Source organism: Anopheles ziemanni, chromosome 2 (genome assembly GCF_943734765.1).
Source record: "Anopheles ziemanni chromosome 2, idAnoZiCoDA_A2_x.2, whole genome shotgun sequence".
NCBI classification, from domain to species: domain Eukaryota; kingdom Metazoa; phylum Arthropoda; class Insecta; order Diptera; family Culicidae; genus Anopheles; species Anopheles ziemanni.
The window spans coordinates 68,729,479-68,753,002 of record NC_080705.1 but is presented as its reverse complement, the minus strand read 5'-3'; the positions used below and the strand labels follow the sequence as shown (position 1 = coordinate 68,753,002).

Below are 23,524 nucleotides of genomic sequence, written 5' to 3'. Positions count from 1 at the left end.
TCCATAAATTTAATGCACGATCATTCGACAACTTTCCGTATAAAAGTACCTTTATTGTGGCGTTAAAAATATACTCGTACACTGTTCCGTATGGCTGCCTATAAATAGGATTGTGGCTGCCGGATGAACTGCAAATTTGTCTTCAAACGGCGCGCCCGAACTGCACTCGACCATCCAATACGATCCGGGAGAAATTTCATTTGTCAAAACTGTCGCCATCGATTGCCTTCAGCACTTCCAACAAGTTTTGTTTCTTTTTCGGATCGATCTGTATTCGCTTCGAGTTGTCCAGCTTCGGACGATTCAGCTGTGGCTTGATCGGCTCTTTGCCGTGAAGGTCTTCGCAAAACGTGTCCAGCAGAGCTTCCTTCTTCAATATGCTCTGGTGCATTTCCTGTTTCATCGCCTCCAGATCTTTCGCCGACGATCGCTCCCCGCTGTCCGCTGAGTCCGTATCGTTCAGGTCGGAAGTGTTTGTGGACCGTTGTTTCTTGCCACCGCGCACGCTGACCCTCGGTTTTGGCGGTGAATATCCGTTGGTGGTGGTTGCAGGTGAGGACGAACTCAGGTGACTGTACTGCTCCTCGATCTCCTTGATGCGTGCCTTGTGCTCAAAGATCTCGCTCAAATGGGGGACCGCTTTCTCCGGCGATTGGTCCGTCTCGTAGTCATCCTCGTAGGATGTCTCGGTGGTGGCACTGTACGCTTTAACGGACCGGCTCTTCAGTAGCTTCGTCGAGCCGGCAGTGGTCATTTCAGTCTGCATGCGAAACAGCTCCGAAGCGATGGCCTTGTCGAATTCAGCTTCCTGTTCCAACGCGTACTGATTGAAATCTGAGCACATGCCCTCATCATACGTGTGCTGGTCTTCCTCCGGTGGTTTTTCATTCGCCTCGCCTTCTTCGGCCTGCAGTTCGACCCGCTTTTTCGAACTGTGGCGCTTTCTCGGCTTCGACGAGTTTTGTGGTACCGGCGGTGACTCCTCCTGCGGAGAGATCGGTTGCAAAATCCGTGGGCTTGGAATGGGTGCTTCGTTATCCCCTTCGCCTTCATGGAGTGGTTTTGCCTTCGGGGTAACGTCCATATTGGTCACAGGAGCAGGTTCAGAAAAGTTCTACAAATCAAGCCACATGATGAGAGGTCATTCGATACCATTCGTTAACGATTACTTACCGGAAAAGTAGATTTGTTACTACTTCCATTGCTGTAACGCACAAGAGGCTGTTGCTGCTGCAGCTGTTGTTGCTGCTGCCCCGATGATGGTTTTGGCGTCTTCAACAGAAAGCTACTATTCTTCAACAAAGTAGATGGTGTGCGTTTCTCGTAAATCTAAATCAGAACAACGAAAGCTCCTCACGGATGAGTTCAACTGTCGTAGTACATCAAATCCTACCACATTACCTCAATAACAGAATTCAGACGATTAATCTCGAGATGTGCCCGTTCCAATTTTTGCGCCATCTCACGCTGCTTTAGAACTTCTTGCTGCAGTTGTGCTTTAAAATTTTTCGTCTCCAGCTGGAGTCTTCTAGCGAGTAGTTTGGCATCGTTATCTTTTTCCATCATACGGTTTTCTAAATAGCGTACCCTATCTGCCAGTCTTTCGCGTTCTTCAAGATGTCTAAAAGCAAAATAAAATATTGCGATCGTTTGATGTACATTCCTATTAAACTGAAAAGACAAAAGGACGTACTTATCCTTATTGAGCTGCACTAGGTGCTTATTCTGGTCCGTAACGGTGAGTATATGTGCATCCTTAGCCTTCAGCTTGCTGTTCAACTCTTTGTTCTGGTTCTGCAGATTCCGATACTTGGTTTGCCAAGTGCGAATCTCTTCCGCATGTGAATGTAGCAGTTTGGGCAGCTCAGCGTTGGAATTTTCGTACTTCGATAAGGCGGAATCTTGTCGCTTTTGCAAAGCCTTCAGCAAGCGATTATCTTTCGTCAGTTCCTGTTAAATCGAGGAGGCCAAGTTGGAAACGATTAGCTCCTATCCGCATACGGTAATAGGAGCCATGGCTTACCGCAATATGAAGATTCGCCACCTCGAGCTGATTTTGAAGCTGCTTGAAGCGCAGCATGCGCGCTGACATCACCCGGTGTCGCACATCGCTATTTGAAGTCAGTACGATGGCCGGTTGCCTAGCAGCAGCTTTGCGTCGATGGAGCGCCGAAAACTTGGAGCTGTTATTCGAATAGAGGCTTTCCATACTCTGCATAGAAAATCTGGGATCAAAGATTAGTAATAAGTTTCACGTTTTCCGAAACCGTTATATTTAAAAATAAAACGCGCGTGGCAAGAGCATAATTAAGACTACATGTTTCGCCATTTGCTGGTTCCGTTGCGAATGGTGGGTGGATTAAATAGTGAGACATCCGGTGACTGAATAAGTGAAAGTAACGAAATCATAACGTCGGTGCGACAATGACGCTCCTGACCAGGGCAATGTTTACTTGGATAAATAAACCTCCGCCAGTTGCCATCCAATCGCTAACATATTGTGCTGCTGCTAAATAATAAAAGCTCCCCGTCGTTACCGGGAGCCCGACGATAGTTAGTGTGACCACGTGCGAGAATGGTGTGAGTTAGGAAGTTTTCCGTTACCAGGGGAAAGTGAAGGTTTGGCTGCACTAAATGGGTTGCATGAAAAGCGAGCCCTTTTTTTTAGCGACGCATGATTCGACGATTGTTTGAAAGGCGTGTGGTATGATGGTTTTTCTAATCATTCTATATGTTAAGATTATCCTCGCTGGATCTACCACTCACCACAGGGTGGATTTTATCATCCACCACGTACAATTAAACAGCTTGAAGAGCAGTTGTTTCGTTGAAAATATCCTTTGCAAAGCTTGCTCTGCTCATCGTTTGGAGGATGTATTCAATTTTTCATTAACGTCAGGATGTTCTCGAATACTCACGAAGTACGCAAAGCGGTCGACATAGTTGGTCACTCTTTCAAAATTCCCCAGCGCTTTTACGAAACGATTTCCCAACTGTGCTGCTGCTGGTAAATAGCTTCACTTCGGACACGATTGAAAAAAAAACACCCTGCAAATGGGGAAGCTCGGAGAAAAACCACGCGAGCACGTCGTCGGTCCTGCAACTCACTGGACTGAATGTGGAAAAGAAAATTTCAGCTGTTGAAGTAAAGCCAAGTATTTGTTTTGCGGCGTTTCCATGGTTACGAGTTGTTGGTTTTTTTTTGGAAAATTGAAGAATCGGGCGACTAGTTTCGAAAATACGTTTCGAAAATGAATTCGAATGGTTTAAAATCTTTTGGTAAGTACGTTTCAACACAAAAACCAAGTTTGATCATAAAATTATTTTATTTCATGAAAAGAAAGATGCAACATACACAGACGAGGTTCACTTTCTACCGGTTTTTAGTTTCTCGTCCGTCTTCGTGTCCATTTTGCTAATTGCTTTGAAAACTTTCTTCTTCAAGTCCTTCTGACGCTGCAGCCTTTTGTAGTTTTCATCCGTCAACTGTTGCTTATACTTCTTCGACCTTTCCTGCATCGCACGATGCTGTTTCGCTTGTTTGCTGTTAAAGTTCGTTTTTATCATATTCATCATTTTAGCAACCTGTGGATTGAGTAAAATAGAACATTAGAACACCATCAACACAACACCATTGCGAGGTGCATACCTTTTGCTCGTGCGGAGAAAGCACCACTGCCACTCGGGTACTTTCGAACGGTTTTCTCGGATTGATAGGCCCAAGTTTCGGTTTGTCTTTATAGGGAAGAGCTTTCTGGAGGCTTTTCGGTATCGTCAGCGGCCGGAAGGCGAGTTTTTCACGCACGATCGGCTTGTACGTACTGTCCTCCTTTGCCTCAAACTGTAGATTCTTCTCGCGCTTCAGCTGGCCCAGCGTTTTCATGCCCACCCAATGGCTTTTCTTTTCCGGGGGCAGCAGTAAGTTGGTCACCGGCGCGTAGAACGTGGGCACGGGAACCTTGAACCACGTCCGACAGAACACGATATCGCTCAACATGATGCGATCTTCGAACGTAGCACGGAACGATCCCTCCGGAGGTACGGCTTTCTTAATCTGCCCCCGAATGCCGGACACGGTTCGAACCTTGGCACCCTCGAACTTGGCCACCTCGAGCGTCGTGTTGAACATGCCCTTCACGTAGGTTGTTTTCTGATAGATTTTGTACGGTGTACCGATCAGCTTGAGCTTCTTCATAATGTCCACACTCTTGTCCGTCTCGCTGACGGAGCCGGTGGCCGCCACCCGGAAGCCCAACTTGCGCATCTCCTTCTGGTCGTAAGCCACCGACTGGATAGCCATAAAGCCCGTGTTTTGGGGTGTTACCGGCCCGAAGAAGCTCATACTGCAGGTCACATGATCCGGGGTATACTTCAGGTAGCGATGTTTGAAATCGTCCTCCACCTTGGCGTAAATCGGGCACGTCTGAAACCGGCGCCAGCCGAGCGAAATGATCAGTGGATCACCCGTCTTGAGCGTTTTCTTATACCACCGGTGCTTCTTCACCTTGCAGTTCACGAAGCCCACATTCTCCTCGGCCATGTTCAATCCCCCGATCAGGACCGGATAGCTTGCGTCGAAATGCTCGACAAACTCTGCCGGAACGTTCTTGAAGTTCATCCGCACGTACAAACCCGCCCGATGGCCTTCAATATTTAGTCGCACGTCCTCGTCTAGGTTTGCAAATTCTTTCTTATTCAACTCCGACTGCCTCAGCGCGTCTGCTTTTAGCTTTTCATAGTAATGATGATCACCCTCGATTTGATGGTCGTCCTTGGCCGGATTGTCGTACTCCGAGTCGAACTTTGCCTTCAGCTTCATCTTTTTGGCCATCAGCTCCGCTCGGGACATGTTTTGTTCTTCAATTCTTGAAATTTTCCTCTTGCCCCGATTAATGTCTTCCTCCTTTTCCACTTCCCCATCGGATTCTTCACCGGATGGTTTAGACGCTTGATGTTTCTCACCAGTTTCGAGGTCTTCAAAGTCACCGTAAACTTCGCTGTCCCCATCGCTCATGTCGTCCAGTTTCAGCAATTCCTCCGCATCTTCCGACGCTTTCCACTTGCCCGTCACGAAGCAGTTCTTGATTAGATCTTTGTTCTCCTCCGTCGTCCAATCGCGCACCCCATCGCCGTACTCTTCGAAGAAGCTGCATTCGTCCACATCGAGGACGGATTTTTTCTTCTGTGCTTCGGCTTGCTTTTGCGCGAGGGATTTAAAAATGCCACCGAGCAACCCATCGTCGTCGTCTTCGTCGTTTTCGTCCTCGGCAGCTGCTTCCCCCTGTTGACGTTTGTGAAACTTGCTGAAAACTCCGTACACAATTTTCATGAGGCTTTTGTTCGTTGCCTGACGCTCCAGGTACTCGTTTCGGGCCCTTTTCGCAAGACCTTCTTTCCAGGACATTGTGTTATTGCCAGTCGATGCCTCCTCGTCGTCCGAGGAAAGGTATCCACTGGAGCGCTTCGTTCCCGCGGACCTTGCGTCGACTTCGTTCACATCGTCATCGTCCTCATCTTCGTCGCCATCGGAATCGGCTTCATTCTCATCGTCATCACCGTCCTCATCAGGCATCCAGCCTAATCGGGCACCTTTTACGTAATCCTTTTCATCTTCGGACTCTTCGACACCCGAATCCTCATCACTTCGATCATCTCCCTCCTCGTCATCGTCATCTTCATCGTCGTCACTCGACTCTTGGGCTGCCTTTCGTGATTCATCGACAAAATCGCCCGACTTGATCACATCCCCTCCACTGAATAGACGGAATTCTTGGTTCTCGATCGTAACATCGAACGTTTCCTTCTTCTCGATGAACGAGTTAACGATCTGCTCTTGCTCGGCATTTTTAACTACTCCCTTCTTGTGACTGTGCGAACCCTGCAGTTCGATATACACTGCATCCTTATCGTACACAATGCCACCGACGCCAGACATGGGAGCGTAAAGTAGCCGCTCTTTTTCGAGGAGGCTTCTTTTCTTCTCTCCCGACGGCAGTGGACATGGATCGGTCAACGTGTTGAGCTCGTCGATGTGTAGATCACCCAGCCCGGCAATATGTACCATATTTTCCTTCTTCAAAGGCACACCCCGAACGTAACCGTACAGCACTACATCGCGGTCACACTTGGCGTTGAGACGAATCTGCTCCGCATTCGTAATGTCCTCTATACGATCGGCGACAATGTAACTGTGCGCACCGCGCCACGTTAGCGGGCGGAACTTCATTACCGAAATGAACCGTCCCAAGTTTCTTATCTCGTTCTTCAGATATTCACCGTGTATCAGCCCGGATAGATAGAAAAGCTTCGCCCCATCGTAAACCTCCTTCCAGAAACGATGTTTTAATACCTTTTTCTGTATCTTCAACGCACTGGCGTTTTTGATCATGTCCAGGTGGTTGAGGATGCCCATAATCTTTGGCATTCCGTGCACCTGGCAGATGTTGAGGAATTCGAATATTTCCATCTCAAAGCCAAAGCTGGCATCGACCATGAGCAGCACCAGGTCGGCACACTTGGCGATGTCGATCATGCTGTTGATGTCGTTGTTGCATTCGATCAGGGTAATTCGTCGCTTCTTCGACGTCACCACCGTGATCGGCCCCTTGATGTTGGTCACGTTGGTTTTGGTGAAATTTTTGATCATATTCATAATCAGCGTGGTCTTGCCAACCTTTGGTGGACCGACGACAGCGATCAGCACCGGCGGTGGTTCTTCCGGGGTCTTATCGACCAGCGGAATGTGCTGCTTCTTGGTAATAATATCCTCTTTGCGCCGGAAACGCTTTTCGGCCGACCGGGCCTTGGTGATGGCAAACGCTTTTGGGTTTTTGGTGCGATCAGTCGGTTTATTCTTTGCCTTTTTCTTGTCCGCTTTCACTCCTGCGGATCAATGTGGATTGTTGTGTTCAGTGGTAATTACGCGATTACTAAAACACAATCCAACTTACCTGAGTGCCGCTTTTTGTGAGCTTTCTTGCTCTCGGAGTGTTCTCCATCCTCACCCATAATTGTTGATTTATACGATCACAAACAAGCAAAACGAGTGATTTTATTTAGTATCACCGAAATTGCACGAAAAAATCATGCGAACATGCGGTTTTGATAGCCCCAGTCGATCAAAACAGACCGGGTGTTACGTTTACAGTGCAGTGTTGTATATTGTGTTATCCAAACTAGATTCAAAATATGTTTATTTTGAATAGGCAAATACGAACAAATGGAGGGCTATATGAGGTCAAATGGTTCTTTTTATATTTGCTATATTTTTGATGTTTGTAATAGTTAACTTTGGCATTTTATGCATGAATTTATCAAAATAGCCGGAAGGGTTATGGCCAACCCTGAAATAAACAACAACATACGTTTATAACCGATAGTTCGATTCTACATAAAATGTCAAATTGTGCGTCATTTTCTTGCGCGTTCCATGTGTTGAAATCGCTTTTGTAGATCCGGTCAGTTTTGTTTGCGGATTTTGTGAAATAATAGAAACACTCCACAATGGATGATGGAGATTTCGATAATGATGAGTAAGTATCACTGGCTGGTGTTATTTCGAGGTGTGGAGCCTTAACTAACGTTTGATTTCTTACGAACCAGTGTCGGCGGGGATGATTTCGACGATGTCGAGGACGACGACAACATCGACGAACTGAACCAGGAAGAAGACGGGGATAATATAGAAATCATCAATCCCGGACAGGCAGGTGGCGGTGTACCGAAAAACAAGCGCATTACCACCAAGTACATGACCAAGTACGAGCGAGCGCGAGTCCTCGGAACCCGTGCACTACAGATTGCCATGTGCGCCCCGATCATGGTCGAACTGGAAGGCGAAACGGATCCGCTGCAAATTGCCATGAAAGAATTGAAACAACGGAAAATTCCCATAATTATACGCCGCTACCTTCCGGACTCGTCGTACGAAGATTGGAGCATCGACGAGCTCATCATAATTGATCATTAAGTTAAAGTTATCACTAAAATATAGACCCCTAACCAAAACACACGAACTCAATGCTTTGGTGAGAAAAAATGTATTTCGTAATCCCTTTTTACTGTTAGCTCCACGAAAACCCACCCTCTTCTTGGTTGTAAAGAAGGCGCTCCGTATCAAAAACGGAATCCTTTGTCGCACGGCACATGGTTTCGACGATGCGCATGTTAATGCCACAATCGGACAGATTCTCCTTGCCAAACACCGGATCTGCCAGGGCAGATGCATCGTTCTCTTTATCGGAATCGTTGATAAGTTTCCGGGATGCTTCACAAAGAGCGGCAGTATTGGGGACGGTAGCCAGTGTTACGCTATATTTATCCTTACTTTCACACAACAAATCGGTCAGATACGGTAGGATGTGTGGCAGGATGACGCCATGCAGCTCGGTACTGTGATAATCCTGTCCATCCATGCGAATTTTCGTCGATCGGCTTTGCAGCGAACGGAGCGTTGCACCAACGAACGAAACCGGTGCAAGAAGCGTTGGCGGAATGCCACTCAGCCGACCTACCTTGGCGATGGTACTCTTGGCGTTGAGAAGAAAATTGAAGAATGCCTGACACTCGGATCCCTCGATGAGGACCAGCGATTGATCGCTATAGTCTCCACCGCATTCACTCTTCTGCACCTTTTTCGTGTGGTTGTCGCTTATCTTGCGGATTTCGGCCGCATCCACACCGAGACTTTCCAACCACTGTTCGCCATCCAAATCGTCGTCATCGTCTTCGTCCGAGAGACGATCACCCGACGCATCCTCGGTGGCAGCCGTCTGCGACTGTTCCTCGGACGAGTTGGAAAAGCTTCCATTACCAATCCCCGACTCTGCCGAGCGGTTCAGTGTTTCCTGGGTGTTGGAGGACTTTTTCAGTGGCATGGTGAACTCAATCTCCTCTTGTTTGAGCGCGGCACGCATTCCTCTCGAGGTTGGCGTCATGATGGCGTGTGTTTCCACTCTTCCACCGATACCAGCGGCACGGAAGAGCACGGTGAAGGAATTTGCACAGAGGTAGAAATACGGACACTGGCGTGCCCGGACTAGCTGGAACAGATTGCGAAAACTTGTGACCCACTCCTTGGCCAGCACCGTCCGGACCGATTCATCGAGTGGTGTTTGCGTGTTGTTGTTTCGTGAATTCCGTGGGAACAAGGTGAACCAGGGTAGATACGGATGTTGCCAGTACAGGGTGGCCTGATAAAACCGGGCACCGGGGGATATGTCCAACCCGGTAGATGATTCCTTCGGGTCGATGCATCGAACGAAGGACGTTAGCCCGCTGGCTTCCTGGTTGGTTTTTAAGTTGGTACCTGGAATCGGTGTTCGACAGATGATACGTAGTTTGCTTTTGATGCTCCAGTGGATTGGTGCTTGTTTGCTCGTTTTCGGCGGTTCTTCCACCAACTCGGGTAGCGTTTGCTCGACGGGACATTGCTGTTGGAGGAACTGCTGTTCAACCAAGGGCTTCACTACGGGCGCCTCGAGTTGTGGCACAACTGGAGCACTTGTTTTACTTAGCAGCTCAAACACGGAATCTTCCCCGGTCGCTGTAAGATCTTCCAGTACGTCTCCTTTCGGTCGTTTTGCATTGTTTTCGGTAGCCCTAGGAGGTGAAAGAGTCACAGGTTACCGTGAGGATTTCTTATGGAGTTAAAGGGCTTACCTTGAGAAAGGATTCTTCCGTTTGGTGTTGCTTTCGAATCGACTTGCAATGGGATCCTCGGGAGCTTTACTCGACTGCGTCGTGGTTACACTTTTGGACTGATTGTTGATGCGATCCTGTAAAGCTTTTTGCTTTCTTTTCAATCGTTGCATCTTCAGAATATCCTCCGGTCTCTTCCATTGCGAAGGATTGGAAAACATTCCCTCGGTATTACTTGAGCTCATGATGCTGGTGAGTTTTACGTTTATTTTATAACCGTGAGGGAACAGCTGGCCCGCCTGTTTTTAGTTTGTTTGCCCACGGCAACAGCATGTATGATATGACGGATTGGGATTCGGATTCGAAGATCCGGATCTCAGAAAGGATTTGAATCGAAAGATTCGAATCCCTGTAGGGATTCAGTTTCCCCATCACTAGTGCGATCACTGACAGGTAAACAAAGCGCCATCTTGGAATGTGTGGTTCCAAACAATCAATTTGAACTAAAACAACTTATTTGTGAATAACTTTGTAGTACCTCGCCCAAATTGTACAAGTGATCCCTCAAATGAATGGGCTTCTTAAAACAAACAACTTTTACAACGTTTTAGATTGTTCCTTTTTCTTCATTTCAAATTCACTGGCCAAGGTTTTTGGAAAAGCTATACAAGCCGGCAAAGATATGCACCATTTATTAGTCTTTCCAGCAGATGGCGCTGTATTTAAAATGACAGTTAACTGAAGCCGTTGAAACTGAAACGTTATTCATTGTAATAGAGGGATTTTCAGATGATATCATAACAGCAGCAGTAGTATTTCTAACTGTTACACATGATATTTCAACTGCATTTAAGGTTGATTTTATAACGCGATCATGTTTATTTAAGAAGGAATGCGTAGGCTACAATCGATTAGCTCGAGAGGGTCCGTTTTGATTAACTATCCTGCTACATTGCTCGATGCATCGCTCGTTTTCTGTATTCAATAGTTTTGCCCGGAAGCATTGATTGGTACCATAATCGATAGTTCGAATATATTTTTCCTATTTAATGGCACGCAACTGCACATGGCCAACAACAACCAGTTCATCCAACAAGAAATGTCCGAATCAGTAGACGCCAGCAAAAAGATAAACATATTATGGTATTAAGTTCATGGCTTAACATTCCCCGAAAATACTACATCCTTTGCACAGGAGAAAGGTTTATCGAGGAGGTTCATAAAATCAAGTGCCGAAATGGGGTTTCCTCTTTACAGTCAAGCTTATCGTGGAAGGTTGGGATTCGTTCCCAGTTTTGCATGCTGGTAGGATTGAATCGAGCACGATAAAAAGCGTACATCAATGTCTTCATTTAGAGTGTATTTTTTCCTTCACCCACTGTCGATTTTTAGCACCAACTAACCCCGGAATTCAGGTGAGTGCGAATGGGACTTTCCTTCCGCGTTCACCTCGCACAAAATGCAAGGTTTTGTCGGTTGGCGGTTGTTGTAAGTGTTAAAAAAGCAGCATTGGAGAGAGTGGGGGGAAGTCTTCCCTTTTTCCTGGGACAGATACAACCTGGGCGCAAAAATCGTGAGAACATTCTTCGGCCAACCAAGCGGCGCTGACGGAAGACTTGCACCGGGAGCAGGACTAAAGATAGAAAATACTTAAAGTATGTTTCTAAATCGTATTGGATCTGCATAAAATTTGAATACGCTTAGGAAATGGAAGTTTTTCCTCTCGCTTACCAGGGGGTTGTGTCTTTTCGCCTCGACCCCCGTTCGTTTTTCATCCGTCTGCCGTGGACACTCAGACAAACTCCCGGCGCAGATGCCGTAGTCCTTTAGTCCTTTTGGACTGCGCCGTAGTCCTTTAGACAGTTTGTTACCGTTTCTTGCACGCGTTTGCGGCTGGTGTGGCAGATTGGTTTCGCCTTCATTTTTTGTCAGAGGGTCAGAGCCGCGAAACCGTGACGGTTTTCCCCACTTCTAGTGTACGTCAAATTCCGCGCCCCATGCTGCTCGTGACATCGAGGAGGATCAAGACGTCCACCGTAACGCCGGGAAGCGCGGATGTTGAGCCGAAAGGCGGGGAGAGGGTACAGAAAAAGCTTTAAAATTTTATTTATTTGTCTGCTGATTTCGCTGTCTGATTTCTCGTCCCTTTTGGGGTTGTGGATGGAAGTGGAAATGTGTTCCCCAGCGTAGTTGTACTACTTGCTGTCTTGATTCCGATTCCAGTTTTTTACTTCATGCCACGCCAACGCGGCAAAGTGTTCCTAGCTGTCGTCAACAAAACATCTTCCGGGGTTTTCGCTCGTCGGCACCGTTTCCTTTTTTTCCTTTCCGTTGTGCTTATATTTGTGTCACTTTAACGCGCCGGATAATGGTGTACTTAGTCGGCGTTGTGCCCCAAACCCACCCCCCGGGGGGTTGCTTGTTAGTATATGTTAGCGAGGAACCGAAAATCAAATCAAGTAATCCATGATCAGCCCTACCTGTTGTTCGTTTTTTACTTTGCCCTCGCTGGCTGCATGGACATGTTGCAATTGGATTGAAGTCAGGTTTAAATACATTTGCAGGACATTTTATTTGTTGTACATTTGTTCGCGATAGTATCGATGTGCTGTTCCAAAGGGACTCCCTAGTTTTCTATAGATTAATGCACCTGATTATTGTGCGAGTGCGAAGTGTGAAATGTTGCAGACAATTCGCAAATCGACCGTAAATTCAAGGTGTCACGCCCGGCGACAGGGTGACAGCAATGGTTTTTGCATTGGTAGAGTTTTTCTTGAACATGTAGCACAAATAAATGCAACGATGCATCAAATCATTCGTTTGATGCATCAATCTCAACGTCGAATACGACGGTAGACGTCTAGACTACGGGAAGGATTAAGATTTTTGTATTTACATTATTGTTAGGTGCACGATACATTACGTGAACAACATTATTTTTTCACAGTCCATTGAAGAAAAGAACTCCAAATTTTCACAGACCCGTTTTGTAACATCTCTTCTATGACCAAAAAAGTAATAAAAAAACATTAAAAGCTCTTAGATTGTTACTAGCCAACTAGCTGTTATCAAGATTCAAAAGATAACTCTTTAATTTAGTTAAGTTAAAATTGAGCATCATTGATTGAGATATGAAGATTGCTAATTGCAACTCTTGCCATGTTTAAAAACTATGCAAGTAAAATATTACATGATTTCAGCCTTCATTATATTTATTTAGTTTTCTTTCTTAACTTGTAATCCAGAGTCGTTAAATTCTCTTAGGATTTATAGACATATTCCATTAGTTCAAACATTTTAAAATTTTGTTATTTAGCCAAAAACATGCTAGGAATAATCTTTTTCCCATTTTCTTATAATAATAAGTTTACTAATACTGGATCTAGCAGACGCTTTTGAACTTAGTGTTGTTACTGCCATATTAATGAAAAAAGGGCCAGATTTGAATGATTTCAATACAAACACCAAGAATTTAATTTTTGAACTAACGGGATAACTAAACAGTTCGTATCCGACGAGTACATATTTTTTTTTTAGTAGTCAGTCACTCATGGACAAATGTTATGCCATAAATTAGAACCGCGAGACAGCAAGAAAATGCACAAAGTTCCTAAAGACGGTTCTTTTTTCAGATCTCATGAGGATTTGCAGTGAAACCAATCGAAAAATTAAAACAACTCTGAAATGTAGGATCTATTTCAAGCCAAAACGAAGTAAAAGTTAATCTTGAAGGTGTTAAATAATTGAAAAAGAAGCCAACATCAAAAGGCTCCCCGGATATGGCTATACTTTCAAAATCAAAACCCAAAAGAAACTTCTATCTAGTAAGTTACAACGCGACTCACAGTGTATCACTTCGACGGCAGCTAATATCTTAAAAATTCTAATAAATTATTTATAAGAAAGTTTTTAAAGACAAAATAGCAAAGAGGGAAAACAAGTATTCCACATACCTTGGCGTAGCATATGGTACAACACTATCTGTTATCCAATTAAATCTAATCACCACGTTTAAGAGGTTAGGCGGGTACCATTTTCCTTTGATGATTTTCTTAGCCTCCCAGCCCTCTAGTTGCGCAGTTTTTCCAAAGGCCGTTTTTTTGGTGGTTCCAAAAAAATTAAAGAAACCACTTTTTCTGGGGAGCACAATTGTGTGCTGTGCCGAGCGCATGGGGACGCGAACAACGTCCGGTGGGTTTTCCATCATTAATCCTAACTAACGAATCGAGGTGAAAGGAAACCGTTTGTTGGGGGCAGGCAAAGGGCAAAACTACCCACCACCGAATGGCCGATGGTAGAGGGTACCATTTTCTCTCGTCATAACACTTTTCTTTTCCTTGCGGTCCACTCGCGTCAGTTCGGGGTTAATGATGGGTTATGGGTTACAAACGCCGCCCCGCGAACCGAACCGGGCGTCAAAATATGTACACGTTTCGACCCGGCAAGGGTTGGGTTGTGGGCCAGGAAAGCCACCCAAAACAATCTTGCGCCAACCGGTGGACGGTGGAAAATGCGACACAACATAAGCTCAACTCCTCACTTTCCCGCGCGGTGGAGTTCGCGGTTAATGGCCACGGCCACGATTGCGATGTTTTCTGCCCAGTTTTATTTACCTCGGTGGTCTATGATTATAAACGCCCGGCAATAAGGAAACAGTCGGAGGAGATGCCGAGCCACGCGGGGCGTTATGAATCGTACCATGATTTTCCCGCGACAATTAGAACGCCGGGTGCTGCAGTTCGATGACCGTTTTTGGAGGAATCAAGCGGCATGGAAAGGCGAAGGATGGAGGGAAAATCCGCAGTTACCGACTTTGGGCTCATCTAATCAAATACCGGTACCATGTTTCAACATAATTTCTTGTTTCAGGTTTTTGAGGCACGATCCGTCCGGATATGGACGAGAACTAGCGCTAGAGTGTTTACAATATTTAAATTTTGTATTTGGTGGTTTGCTTTCAAAAAGAGATTGCGAAAGTACTAATGCAATTTTGTGAATGTATTTATTGTGCGTTGAGGTTAAATATTATGTACTCCTTTAAGTTTCTTGTTTCTGTTTGGTAAATTTTACTTTAACTTTTCTTTAAAACATTTCCTTCTGTGCCCATTGCTTTAACCTTAGTTAGGGGTTGTCAAACTTTATTAATTGAATAATGTAAGAAAAGCTAACTCGCTTTAATGACGACTCTTATTTTAATTCAATTAAAATATGTTTCGCAAATGTTTGTTCAAATATTGATTATCTTCGATTGCAAGGTTCACGGGTTGAGATTTCCCAGTTGTTGCTAACCCCTGCCCTTGAGCAGCTGACATTTTTTTTCCGTTTCCCCCGATAGCTTAATTCCTCATTCGTCACCTGGATGAAAGAAAGCCATTTCCCTGTCCGGAAAAAGTGGAGCTGGCCCATCGGCAGAAAGCGTCCGGCATGCCCCGAAATAGAGTAATTAAATTTGCATAATTTATTTATGCTCTCACTTTCTTCTAAAACTTTCCACCACAGTCGACAGTGTCCTGTGCCTAGTTCCCGCAGTCCGCCATTCCGGGTTCCTTTTTCCCCACCTTCAGGTGTAAGAGAGTGTTAAATACACACCACGGAAGAGCCCGGGAAAGTTGGCCCACTAATAAATGAATAATAAATAGATTTTGATCGTAAATACAAAATAATAGTTATAAACAATCGCCCCTCGAAGAAAGGCCGCACGGAGACGAGGGGTTTCGGGCAGGTTTGCAGGTTAACCCATCGACAGATGATTAGTGGTGGTGGAGGCGGTGGTTTGCCGGAAGGGATTAGCCAATTATCCTGCCGCGGCCGCGGGGCGGAAATGAGCGGGCAGGTTGATTTACGTTCGACGAACCAGTGATTACCGGTGACATTCGCCTTGGAGAACTCGACCCGAACGCCGGACGCCGTAATGAAACGAACAATCGGTGTTTGTTGTACCTTCACCTTTACGATTATTACGAGATTGAACGAAAAAACGCGCGGGAAAAGGACTTTTCCTGTTGGGTATGAAAAAGTACTTCGCTTATTCGATAAAGCTTCGGATGGAAAATTGCATTAATTTCTTTTCTCTGCGTATGCTTTTAACATGAAGCACTTTGAGGAAATGTTAGCAAAAACGGCCGAAAACCAATAAAAGTATGCGACGGGACATTTTATAGAGGGAGTTGGGCTTCGGGCTTTCTTTGGCGAAACAAAACTTATACTGTCCACACATTTGGTCGCAACACTACAATTACCTTCCACTCGACTGCCCCACCATAAGGATAAAAAAGCATTGCGCAATTCCGTTTGTTTGCCATCGTTTTTATGCGAAACAATTCCAATAAACAAACGGGTTTGTCTTCCATACCCCGTTCACGGCTATGGACAAATGGCGGAGACGGACGACACTGTAGTTGATTACCTTTTTCGTAGATTAAAGCGAAGATTGCCCTCGGTGAGACCACCTACGAAAATTGCTCGCCAACGCTGCCATCTCTCGCGTCCGAAAGTGCACGAATGGAGATAAATAAAATGAAAATAGCCACCATCTAATGGCGCTAACTGGGGAGAGGACCGTCTCTCTGGGTGTGTGTGTCCTGTAGCCGATAAATAGATGAGGTCTGGGAGGAAAAAGAACGAACCGAATAGTTCGTTGTGTGTGGACCAACGGTAAAGGATGACGGACCCCGGGAGGGGACCGGTGATAGTTGGAAATAATGCGCGTGATGAAAATGGGAAAATTTATGTTCCACGTTCTCTCGTGCTCGTTCTCCGGGGGGAAAAAAAGGATGTTGCGCAAGAAATGGTCACCCGCGCTCTGAACTGGAGCGAACAGGATGAAGGAACTGTTGCCACCGGATGTGGACGTTTCGTCCATGTCTCCACCTTCGGGTGCAAGGAAAAAATGGGGTGTGGTCCGAGAACCCAGTCGACGGAAATGGTTCCCGAACACCCTCGCCTCCACCCTCAACGAACCGAGGGAAAACCAATGGCCGTTCGGTGTTCGGTGGCCCCTCAGGAAGGTAATTGTTTGAATTTTCCCAGTCCTCGTGCTGCCCTGACCGCTGTCTCCAAGGATTCTCGCCAGTTTTTCCGAACACCGGTTGTGGTTGGATGGACTCAGACACTGAAAGAAAAAAAATGCGGAAAAACTGCAACGAAGAATGGCGGAAGGTCCTCTGGAGAGTCATGGGAATTTTATTATTTCCTAGTTTTTATTTCCATCCCATTAGGATTCCTTCACGTTGCCTATCGTTACTCCCACTCCCGTTCCATTCGGAAGTCGAGCAAACCGGACAACCGGATCTGGTCAGGCGTAACCCCTTTGTGTGCGTGTGTGTATGTGTGTGTGTGTGTCTGGTCTCACAGGTTCTCACTTTAGGTTTGTTCGGGTTTCTGGTTTCCAATCCGAGGGCAATATTGGATCCTTCGCTGTGGGCAAATGTTTGCGTTTATTTTATGTTAGGTCCTCTTTCTGTCGCTGGTAGCAAGAGTCGTTACTTTTTCTCGGTTTTTCCGAGTGTTGCCGGTTTTTTTTTTGCCTTCCCTGCACCTTCCAAAAGGGGCATCTTCTTTGAAATTGTTTTGCTTCGCTTCGGGTTCGGTTTTCGGGAAACGGTTTGGACGGAAGAGGGGGGCAAAAAAATAACCGCTAAAAGCAATGGCTCCGATTGACCAAGTCCCCGTTTCCGCTCCCGCTGTGTGACAATTTTTCCGGACCGTCTTATCCTTCGGGCCTTTGGGCCAACCAAAAAAAACCCAACCTTCTTTGTTTGTTTATGAGTGGTCGCGTCACAAGGATGTGTGGGTGTGTGTGGGGGATCATGTGGGTTTTCGGTTTCCATTCGGTGCCAAGTAGCTTTCTGCCCTGCCTTGGGTGTATAAATTTCCCCATTCGAAGAAGTACCCATTTTGCCGCCCGCAAGGATTACTTCCCCTTGTGCACCAAGGTTTACGGGAGGGCTTTGTAGCTGGACGAACATAAAAAATAAGAAAACAACCCGGGACTCCGGCATCTGCAGATAGCGAAGGAAAAGAACATTCATCCACCGTGAGCATGAGAGAGCACCCGGGCATGCATCAGCCCGGGAAAACAACAACTGGCCAAAAAAGTATTCCACCCAGCAGCTCAAGTTTTCCCCCGAAACTGGCCGCCCGAGGATGGCGGGGTTTTAATCTTGCGGACGAGTTGTTAAATAAACTCACTATAGTAACTTCTCTTTGTCCGCCAACCCGACGATGGCAATGGTGGAGCACAACACAGAAACGAATGGGATTTAGTTCTGCTTTTATTTTGTTAGTTTTTCAGCTCATCCTCGTATGGCGGAAAAACACATTCCCCCGCCGAAAGACAAACCCACACACACACACACAATGCGCACCGCAGGAGACATAAATTTCCACCCGATGCCTGCAAGTTGTTGAAAGATAAATCTTGCCTTCCGGACAAGTGTGCCGGTGCTTTGAAGTGGATCACAATGTGTTTCTATTTATTTATTTAATTTTTTTTTGCCTCGGTTACGTCCGGACACATGACATTTTGCGCTGCCAGGGGTGGTTTCCTTTCGATGGGGTGGATGCTGATGGGCAGAGCCCGTTGTTGCCCGGGACCGATCGCCGTTAGGGCCGTCTGCAATTCCGGCAATGTTGTCTTATCCGAATGCTTGACCGAACTGGTGCCATTAGGTTGGCCAATTTCGTGATTTGTGCACGGAAAGATTATCCGTGCAGACATCTTGATCTGGGTAATTGAAATTTGAGTTGCAAGTGGTTGATCTTAAACAGTTGATGAAACGCTTTCGATTGCTTATCTTGTAAAGTATCGTGTAGTTGAAACACTCCTTTGTTGAAGTTGATTTGCGTTCCACGTACAGCAAATGGTCCAACATTACCATAAAATGATCTTTTATTAGTGATTACCATTAATTTATTGGTTCGAGCCTGACCTAGATCCTCTCTGCCCAATGCTCTCACGATCCGAGGCCCTGAAGTTTCTAAGCGTAAAAGAATTGTTCTTTATCAAGATGTCCAAAGCACAAACGAAACGCTGGTGGCGTTCATCGGGAATGGTGAAAATTAGAGATTAAATTAATATCCATGCTGGGCTCATTTTAAATTCTAAAGTTCTTCGCCACAGTTCAGTGAAACTCAGCGTGCCCGAGGATGTTGTTGATTGGCAACATTATACTGTGTTGTAATTTAAACTTGATACTAAAATTTGGCAAATGTGGATAGCTAAAGTTCTCATGTATTTTTTTGCTTCTTCTGCATTCATTCAAGCTTTCATTTAGAGTTCAACTCGTGATGGATAGATTCTGAATATATCTATTGTTTGAATATTGCTTCATATTGCTTGAGTTGTAGTTTTACATCTTTGACTTTAATTTATTATTACAAATGCTATAGCATTTACCTTTCAATTTGTAAATGATTCTTCAGTCATAGTTAACTCTAAAAATGATGTTTTGCTTTCGACCCTATTTTTTCTCGATACATCAAACTGTTGCTCAGTGTTTGAAACAAATAGATGAATTGGTAAATAAAAAACAACCTTCGACATACTCTTCCTGTGCTTTCAATATTTTTTGGACAATGTAGAACAGGCTACAGTAATGAGATGCGTATGGTAAACTCTTCTCGTTTTGGGAGAAAAATTGTTTACATTGATAACATTCGAATGGAAGATAACAGAGGCTCTCATAGGAACTTCAATACATGTCTTGCCATTCGAAGAACACCTGCGTTGAAATTAAAATTCACTCCACCGGCAACAGGGGAGCGTTTGCGGAGAAATCTCACAGCGCCGGCGGAAAAATAGCATCCTTCGAAAAGCTGAATCTCGATCTGCACCCACATCGAGATGCGGAAAATCTTGCCCAAGGACGATGAACCGAACGTCACGCTCGATCGGGTCGAAATAATTAGACCCGGAAGCGGCAAGCGGCATTTCGATTGCGTGTAGAACCAAATGAGCAGCAGGATGGGTTTCTAATTCGATCAGGCCAACGTTGAACGGTCGGGTGTTCAAATTTCATGACGTCGAACGGTGAACGATGAACGTGCGGTATTCATATGCCCTCGGCCAGAAGGTTTTGTGGAGCATGGAATTTCTAATGTTGTTTCTTTAGCATTTCCCACGCCCGAATGGCTAATGTCAATGATGAGCAGGTGATGGGGTTGAAACGTTTGGTTGAGTGATATCGAATATTTTCCTATTTACGGGAGGGAGGAAAAATCGGTACTCCACCCCGGGGGGAAAATTATCCCCCACCCTCCCCAGCTTAAAAAGGCAAGCGTGCGTGTAAGATTGATTTGAATCATGATGCGAAAAACGTATGTTTTTATTCCTTCCAAGCGAAACCGCCACGAACACGCGGGGAAAAAAAGGATATCGCCCGCGATTTGATGATGTGTAAAATGGTGTGTTGTTATGCTGCAAAATTTCATATATTTTCCCACCGCCATATTTTCCGACAGTGGCGGCGTTCGAGGTTTAGTTATTGTAACGCACCGAGGCGCGCTCGCGCGATGGAAAATCATGGCCGTGCGGAATTTCGGAAGCGCACCGCTGGCACGCAAGCATTTTGCCAGTGGTGCGTAAGTGATTCGGTTTATGTTACACACGATTTGCCGTGGATTCTCTCTCCATCTCCCTTCGCTCTTCCCCCACTGAAACGGTCTGGTTTTGTGCATGTGCGAATTGATGGTCTAAATTACGCGCCCTCGCGCTCGGGAAAATCCGTTTGGGCATTCATGCACCGATCCATCAATCCGCGATCCTGGGGAGAGGGGTGGGGGCAAAAGGATTGGCAGGACCGACGCCAGATGGAAAAGCGCCGCTGGGAAATGAACATCCGAGCCGGTGCCATTGCGGTGCTGTTTGTGTTTGTAAACGGGCGCCAGTTGTGCGTGAAATGTTTTCTACCACGTGTTTGCAAAAGAGACAATGGCCCCGAAGTGAAGGTCGGGACTTTTAAGAGGGAATTATCTTTTTCTAAAAATCTGTGTATTAAAACATGCTGTAATAATTTCACGATTTATAAAGGCTTTCCATTTCGCTCCAACAATTTTCCAAGGCTTCCGCTTGCAACGCCATTTTCCTATTCCACCACGTTGACTGTTTAATCGGCGATCATTTTAAGGATCATTACTTCAAATCACTTTCAAACGTCTCACTTTGTTTGCAGGCGACAGTTTACATGACAAAAGTTTAATGAAGCGTACAGGGACGGTTCTTCTGCCGTTCGTTAACGGATCGGTTCGAACTGGAGGCAGGAAGGTGGGGGAGCAAGACTGTCAGCAAACACGACCGATTATATATGATGTCAATAAAATAAGATGACACATTGCGACGCCCCACGGACAACACGGACGACCAGTCTATGTCATCGCTAGGGGGATGGATAGTGTGTTTTTTTCTTGCCTGGTTTCCTTTTTTTTTGAAGACTTTTCCAGTGGTGTTGATCCAACCGAGAAGGATTTCGGTACGCCCTGAACCCACACCGTGCGTTCGATTCTGTTGCAAAAGTTTCCGAAACTTTTTTTTTCTTTCTGAGGGGTTTGTGTTTGATCTTCCCTTGGCCAGAAGTTTTCCCGCACCGCAAGTCAAAGTCATTGACACATCATAAGACACCTCGTGGCCCTCCCGTGGTCTGCCGACGTTCCCGTTCGTCTTGGCGTGCTTGGATCTCGCAGGTCGCAGGGATTCGGAAAATTGTATTTTTATGACAGTAACGGCGGGCGGCGTTCGTGGTGGTCAATGGAAAATAAATCAAAACTCATCGCTTCTTCACGGACTGTGAAGAGAGGGATTGGGGAAGCTTCGATCCCTGGGATTAGGGGCAAGGATGATGACGTCCGTTGATACAGTCCATGTCCACGTCGTTTCGGTGTAAGATCAAACCGGTGCCGATAGCGCCACCACCAGGGAGTAGCACGATGTCGAATGGAAACCGTTAGTCAGTCTCGGTGTGTGTGTTGGTTTTTTTCTTCTTCTTAACGGTGGCTGGTCTTTCCGTCTTGTTTGGCCCCGGTGGGAGATAAATCGTTTGTGGCGTAAATTGATGTTACCCTCTCAACGATGCGACTGCCAGCCTCACGCCCCGAAAGCCACGCCGAGCCAACAAAATGATGACACCGAGCGATGGAAAAAATAACCTGCACAAACCGCAACAAGGACTTTTTTATCGCTCCCATCAGCGGCAGGCAGGACATCGTACCGCCCCCGGGGTTCAGTGCCACCGCCAAACGAGGGAGAGGAAGGAGGAAAGTTTGTTAGTGTCACTGTCTATTTTTCTTCCACCGTGCTTCAACGGATGGACCAAATGATCTTTTTGCGTCCGCACGCTTGTGTTTTATGTGTCGGTGCGATGAGTTGCGGTTTTGATGTTTATCCGCAGCGACTCTACGCGCTCGTCGACAAAGACGACGACAGCGAAGACGATGATGATGATGATGATAAGAAAATATTATCATTCTATCTATTCTAGGAATGATTCATCGAGACGGGTGTGTTTCGTTTATTCGGTGGGAGGCGGCACAGGTTTTCTCTTTCGGGTGCCACAAACACAAGATACACGACAAAGTTGACGAGGGTAACCATTTTGATTTGATGCGCCGATGTCTTCGAAAGAGTCATTGCCAGGGTTTTTGAAGAAACGTATTTTTAATGTTATTCCCAGGCTATGTAGCAAAAGAGTTTTTCCGAGTTGGAGATGCCGGGTATCGATCCCGGTACCTCTCACATGCTAAGCGAGCGCTCTACCATTTGAGCTACACCCCCTGGTTGGAAAGCATCGGCTTTTCATGCTATTTGTGCCGATTTTTAAACACAACCCAAGCCCCTCTACCTGTAAAATTGTGAAAGTAACTGCCATGGTCCATGGCGAACGGACCGAGCGAATGTCGTGCGCCGTTACGAACGCCTCACGGCGTCGCGGACGTGATGTCTATTTATACTCCTTAAACTGGTTTCGTTCACGACTTTGGTGGGGACTGTTGGTGGTTAAAGTTCGCGTTTGCTGCCCTCACGGCTCGCTGCAAATGTCACGATTCAGTAGCATAACTATGGACATGTTGGTTGCCTTTATTACCTTAATCGTTTCTGCTTAATTTTGCCTCTGAAACATTCAGCTTTAGACTCTATTTCAATCAATAGTTAGATCCGAACTAGTCTTTTAAACTCTCCTGCAACTCAATGTTTCATGATTTTCAGTAACAATGTTTAACAATTTGGTTGAGCAAATAAGAAAACATAAGAACATTATTAATAATTAAACGAATTAGGTAAATAATCCAAATAAGAAGAATGGTAAAGTGTGCTTCAATATATTGTGATTTTTAACAAAATGAATAAAACCTGTTCAAAACAAACTAAAAGTAAATGCTCTTATGAAAACTTACGGTTTACCGGCAAAATTAAAAAAAAAATTTCAATTGTGCCGAATGAAATGATCTACGTATGCAATTGAGCAGAAAAGCAAATGGCTAAAGGTAGGAAATGTTCCAGGAACAAGATAAGCTGCGCAACAACTTCGTTTCGAATGCATCCTGATAGCGGTGAACAAATTTACTACAACTACACTTCGCATACCAGCACGAAGCCGTACGATGTTATCTAATTTGTTTTCGGCCTTTGCAAACACTTCCGGACATCCGTGCAATAAATAAACCAAACATACACATCGAACACAAGGTATGCTCCTGGGAAAGCATAAGCACCCGAGATTATAGCGACCTTTGGCGCACCGTCCAGGTCAAGTTGTACGTTAGACGGGCCTCACGGTTTCCCGTTAGGGACCCTGGGGACCGTAAATCCTCGGCAGTCAGTCCTGATACTTGGCCATTTTCCCCGACGACTCAGCCCATTCGGAGCGGGGATGGTCACGGGATTTGCAAATGA

General features: G+C 45.7%; 4 protein-coding genes and 1 non-coding gene across 5 annotated transcripts; 1 reads left to right on the top strand and 4 right to left on the bottom strand.

The window, feature by feature from the left end:
• Nucleotides 1-196: 196 nt before the first annotated feature.
• Nucleotides 197-2,941, bottom strand: LOC131281906 (lebercilin). Its single transcript, XM_058311270.1, has 6 exons — nucleotides 2,919-2,941; nucleotides 2,024-2,225; nucleotides 1,694-1,950; nucleotides 1,402-1,621; nucleotides 1,174-1,329; nucleotides 197-1,114 (listed from the first exon to the last, which is right to left on the bottom strand). The coding sequence occupies exons 1-6, from the start codon at nucleotides 2,939-2,941 to the stop codon at nucleotides 197-199; spliced, it is 1,776 nt and encodes a 591-aa protein (XP_058167253.1).
• Nucleotides 2,942-3,328: 387 nt separating this feature from the next.
• On the bottom strand, nucleotides 3,329-7,060 carry LOC131280991 (ribosome biogenesis protein BMS1 homolog). The gene is made up of 3 exons (XM_058310245.1): nucleotides 6,951-7,060; nucleotides 3,650-6,882; nucleotides 3,329-3,585 (listed from the first exon to the last, which is right to left on the bottom strand). The coding sequence occupies exons 1-3, from the start codon at nucleotides 7,006-7,008 to the stop codon at nucleotides 3,367-3,369; spliced, it is 3,510 nt and encodes a 1,169-aa protein (XP_058166228.1). The 5' UTR covers nucleotides 7,009-7,060; the 3' UTR covers nucleotides 3,329-3,366.
• A 349-nt stretch (nucleotides 7,061-7,409) lies between these two features.
• LOC131281112 (DNA-directed RNA polymerases I, II, and III subunit RPABC2) lies at nucleotides 7,410-8,006 on the top strand. Its single transcript, XM_058310364.1, has 2 exons — nucleotides 7,410-7,532; nucleotides 7,603-8,006. Exons 1-2 carry the CDS (start codon nucleotides 7,504-7,506, stop codon nucleotides 7,967-7,969), a joined length of 396 nt encoding a protein of 131 aa, XP_058166347.1. The 5' UTR covers nucleotides 7,410-7,503; the 3' UTR covers nucleotides 7,970-8,006.
• Nucleotides 8,007-8,046: 40 nt separating this feature from the next.
• On the bottom strand, nucleotides 8,047-9,949 carry LOC131286821 (protein downstream neighbor of son homolog). Its single transcript, XM_058315826.1, has 2 exons — nucleotides 9,661-9,949; nucleotides 8,047-9,600 (listed from the first exon to the last, which is right to left on the bottom strand). Exons 1-2 carry the CDS (start codon nucleotides 9,882-9,884, stop codon nucleotides 8,064-8,066), a joined length of 1,761 nt encoding a protein of 586 aa, XP_058171809.1. The 5' UTR covers nucleotides 9,885-9,949; the 3' UTR covers nucleotides 8,047-8,063.
• Nucleotides 9,950-22,332: 12,383 nt separating this feature from the next.
• Nucleotides 22,333-22,405, bottom strand: Trnaa-agc (transfer RNA alanine (anticodon AGC)). The gene has a single exon. It is a non-coding gene; the product is annotated as a tRNA-Ala (tRNA).
• Nucleotides 22,406-23,524: the final 1,119 nt, after the last annotated feature.

Coding starts and splice junctions, on each gene's coding strand:
- LOC131280991 (XM_058310245.1), bottom strand. CDS start 7,008: ATGGGTGAGGATGGAGAACACTCCGAGAGCAAGAAAGCTCACAAAAAG. Junction 6,883..6,950: donor TCACAAAAAGCGGCACTCAG/GTAAGTTGGATT, acceptor ATTGATCCGCAG/GAGTGAAAGCGGACAAGAAA. Junction 3,586..3,649: donor TTTCTCCGCACGAGCAAAAG/GTATGCACCTCG, acceptor CTCAATCCACAG/GTTGCTAAAATGATGAATAT.
- LOC131286821 (XM_058315826.1), bottom strand. CDS start 9,884: ATGAGCTCAAGTAATACCGAGGGAATGTTTTCCAATCCTTCGCAATGG. Junction 9,601..9,660: donor CGGAAGAATCCTTTCTCAAG/GTAAGCCCTTTA, acceptor TTCACCTCCTAG/GGCTACCGAAAACAATGCAA.
- LOC131281112 (XM_058310364.1), top strand. CDS start 7,504: ATGGATGATGGAGATTTCGATAATGATGA. Junction 7,533..7,602: donor GGAGATTTCGATAATGATGA/GTAAGTATCACT, acceptor CTTACGAACCAG/TGTCGGCGGGGATGATTTCG.
- LOC131281906 (XM_058311270.1), bottom strand. CDS start 2,941: ATGTCGACCGCTTTGCGTACTTC. Junction 2,226..2,918: donor TCGACCGCTTTGCGTACTTC/GTGAGTATTCGA, acceptor CTTTGATCCCAG/ATTTTCTATGCAGAGTATGG. Junction 1,622..1,693: donor GTGCAGCTCAATAAGGATAA/GTACGTCCTTTT, acceptor TTTTGCTTTTAG/ACATCTTGAAGAACGCGAAA.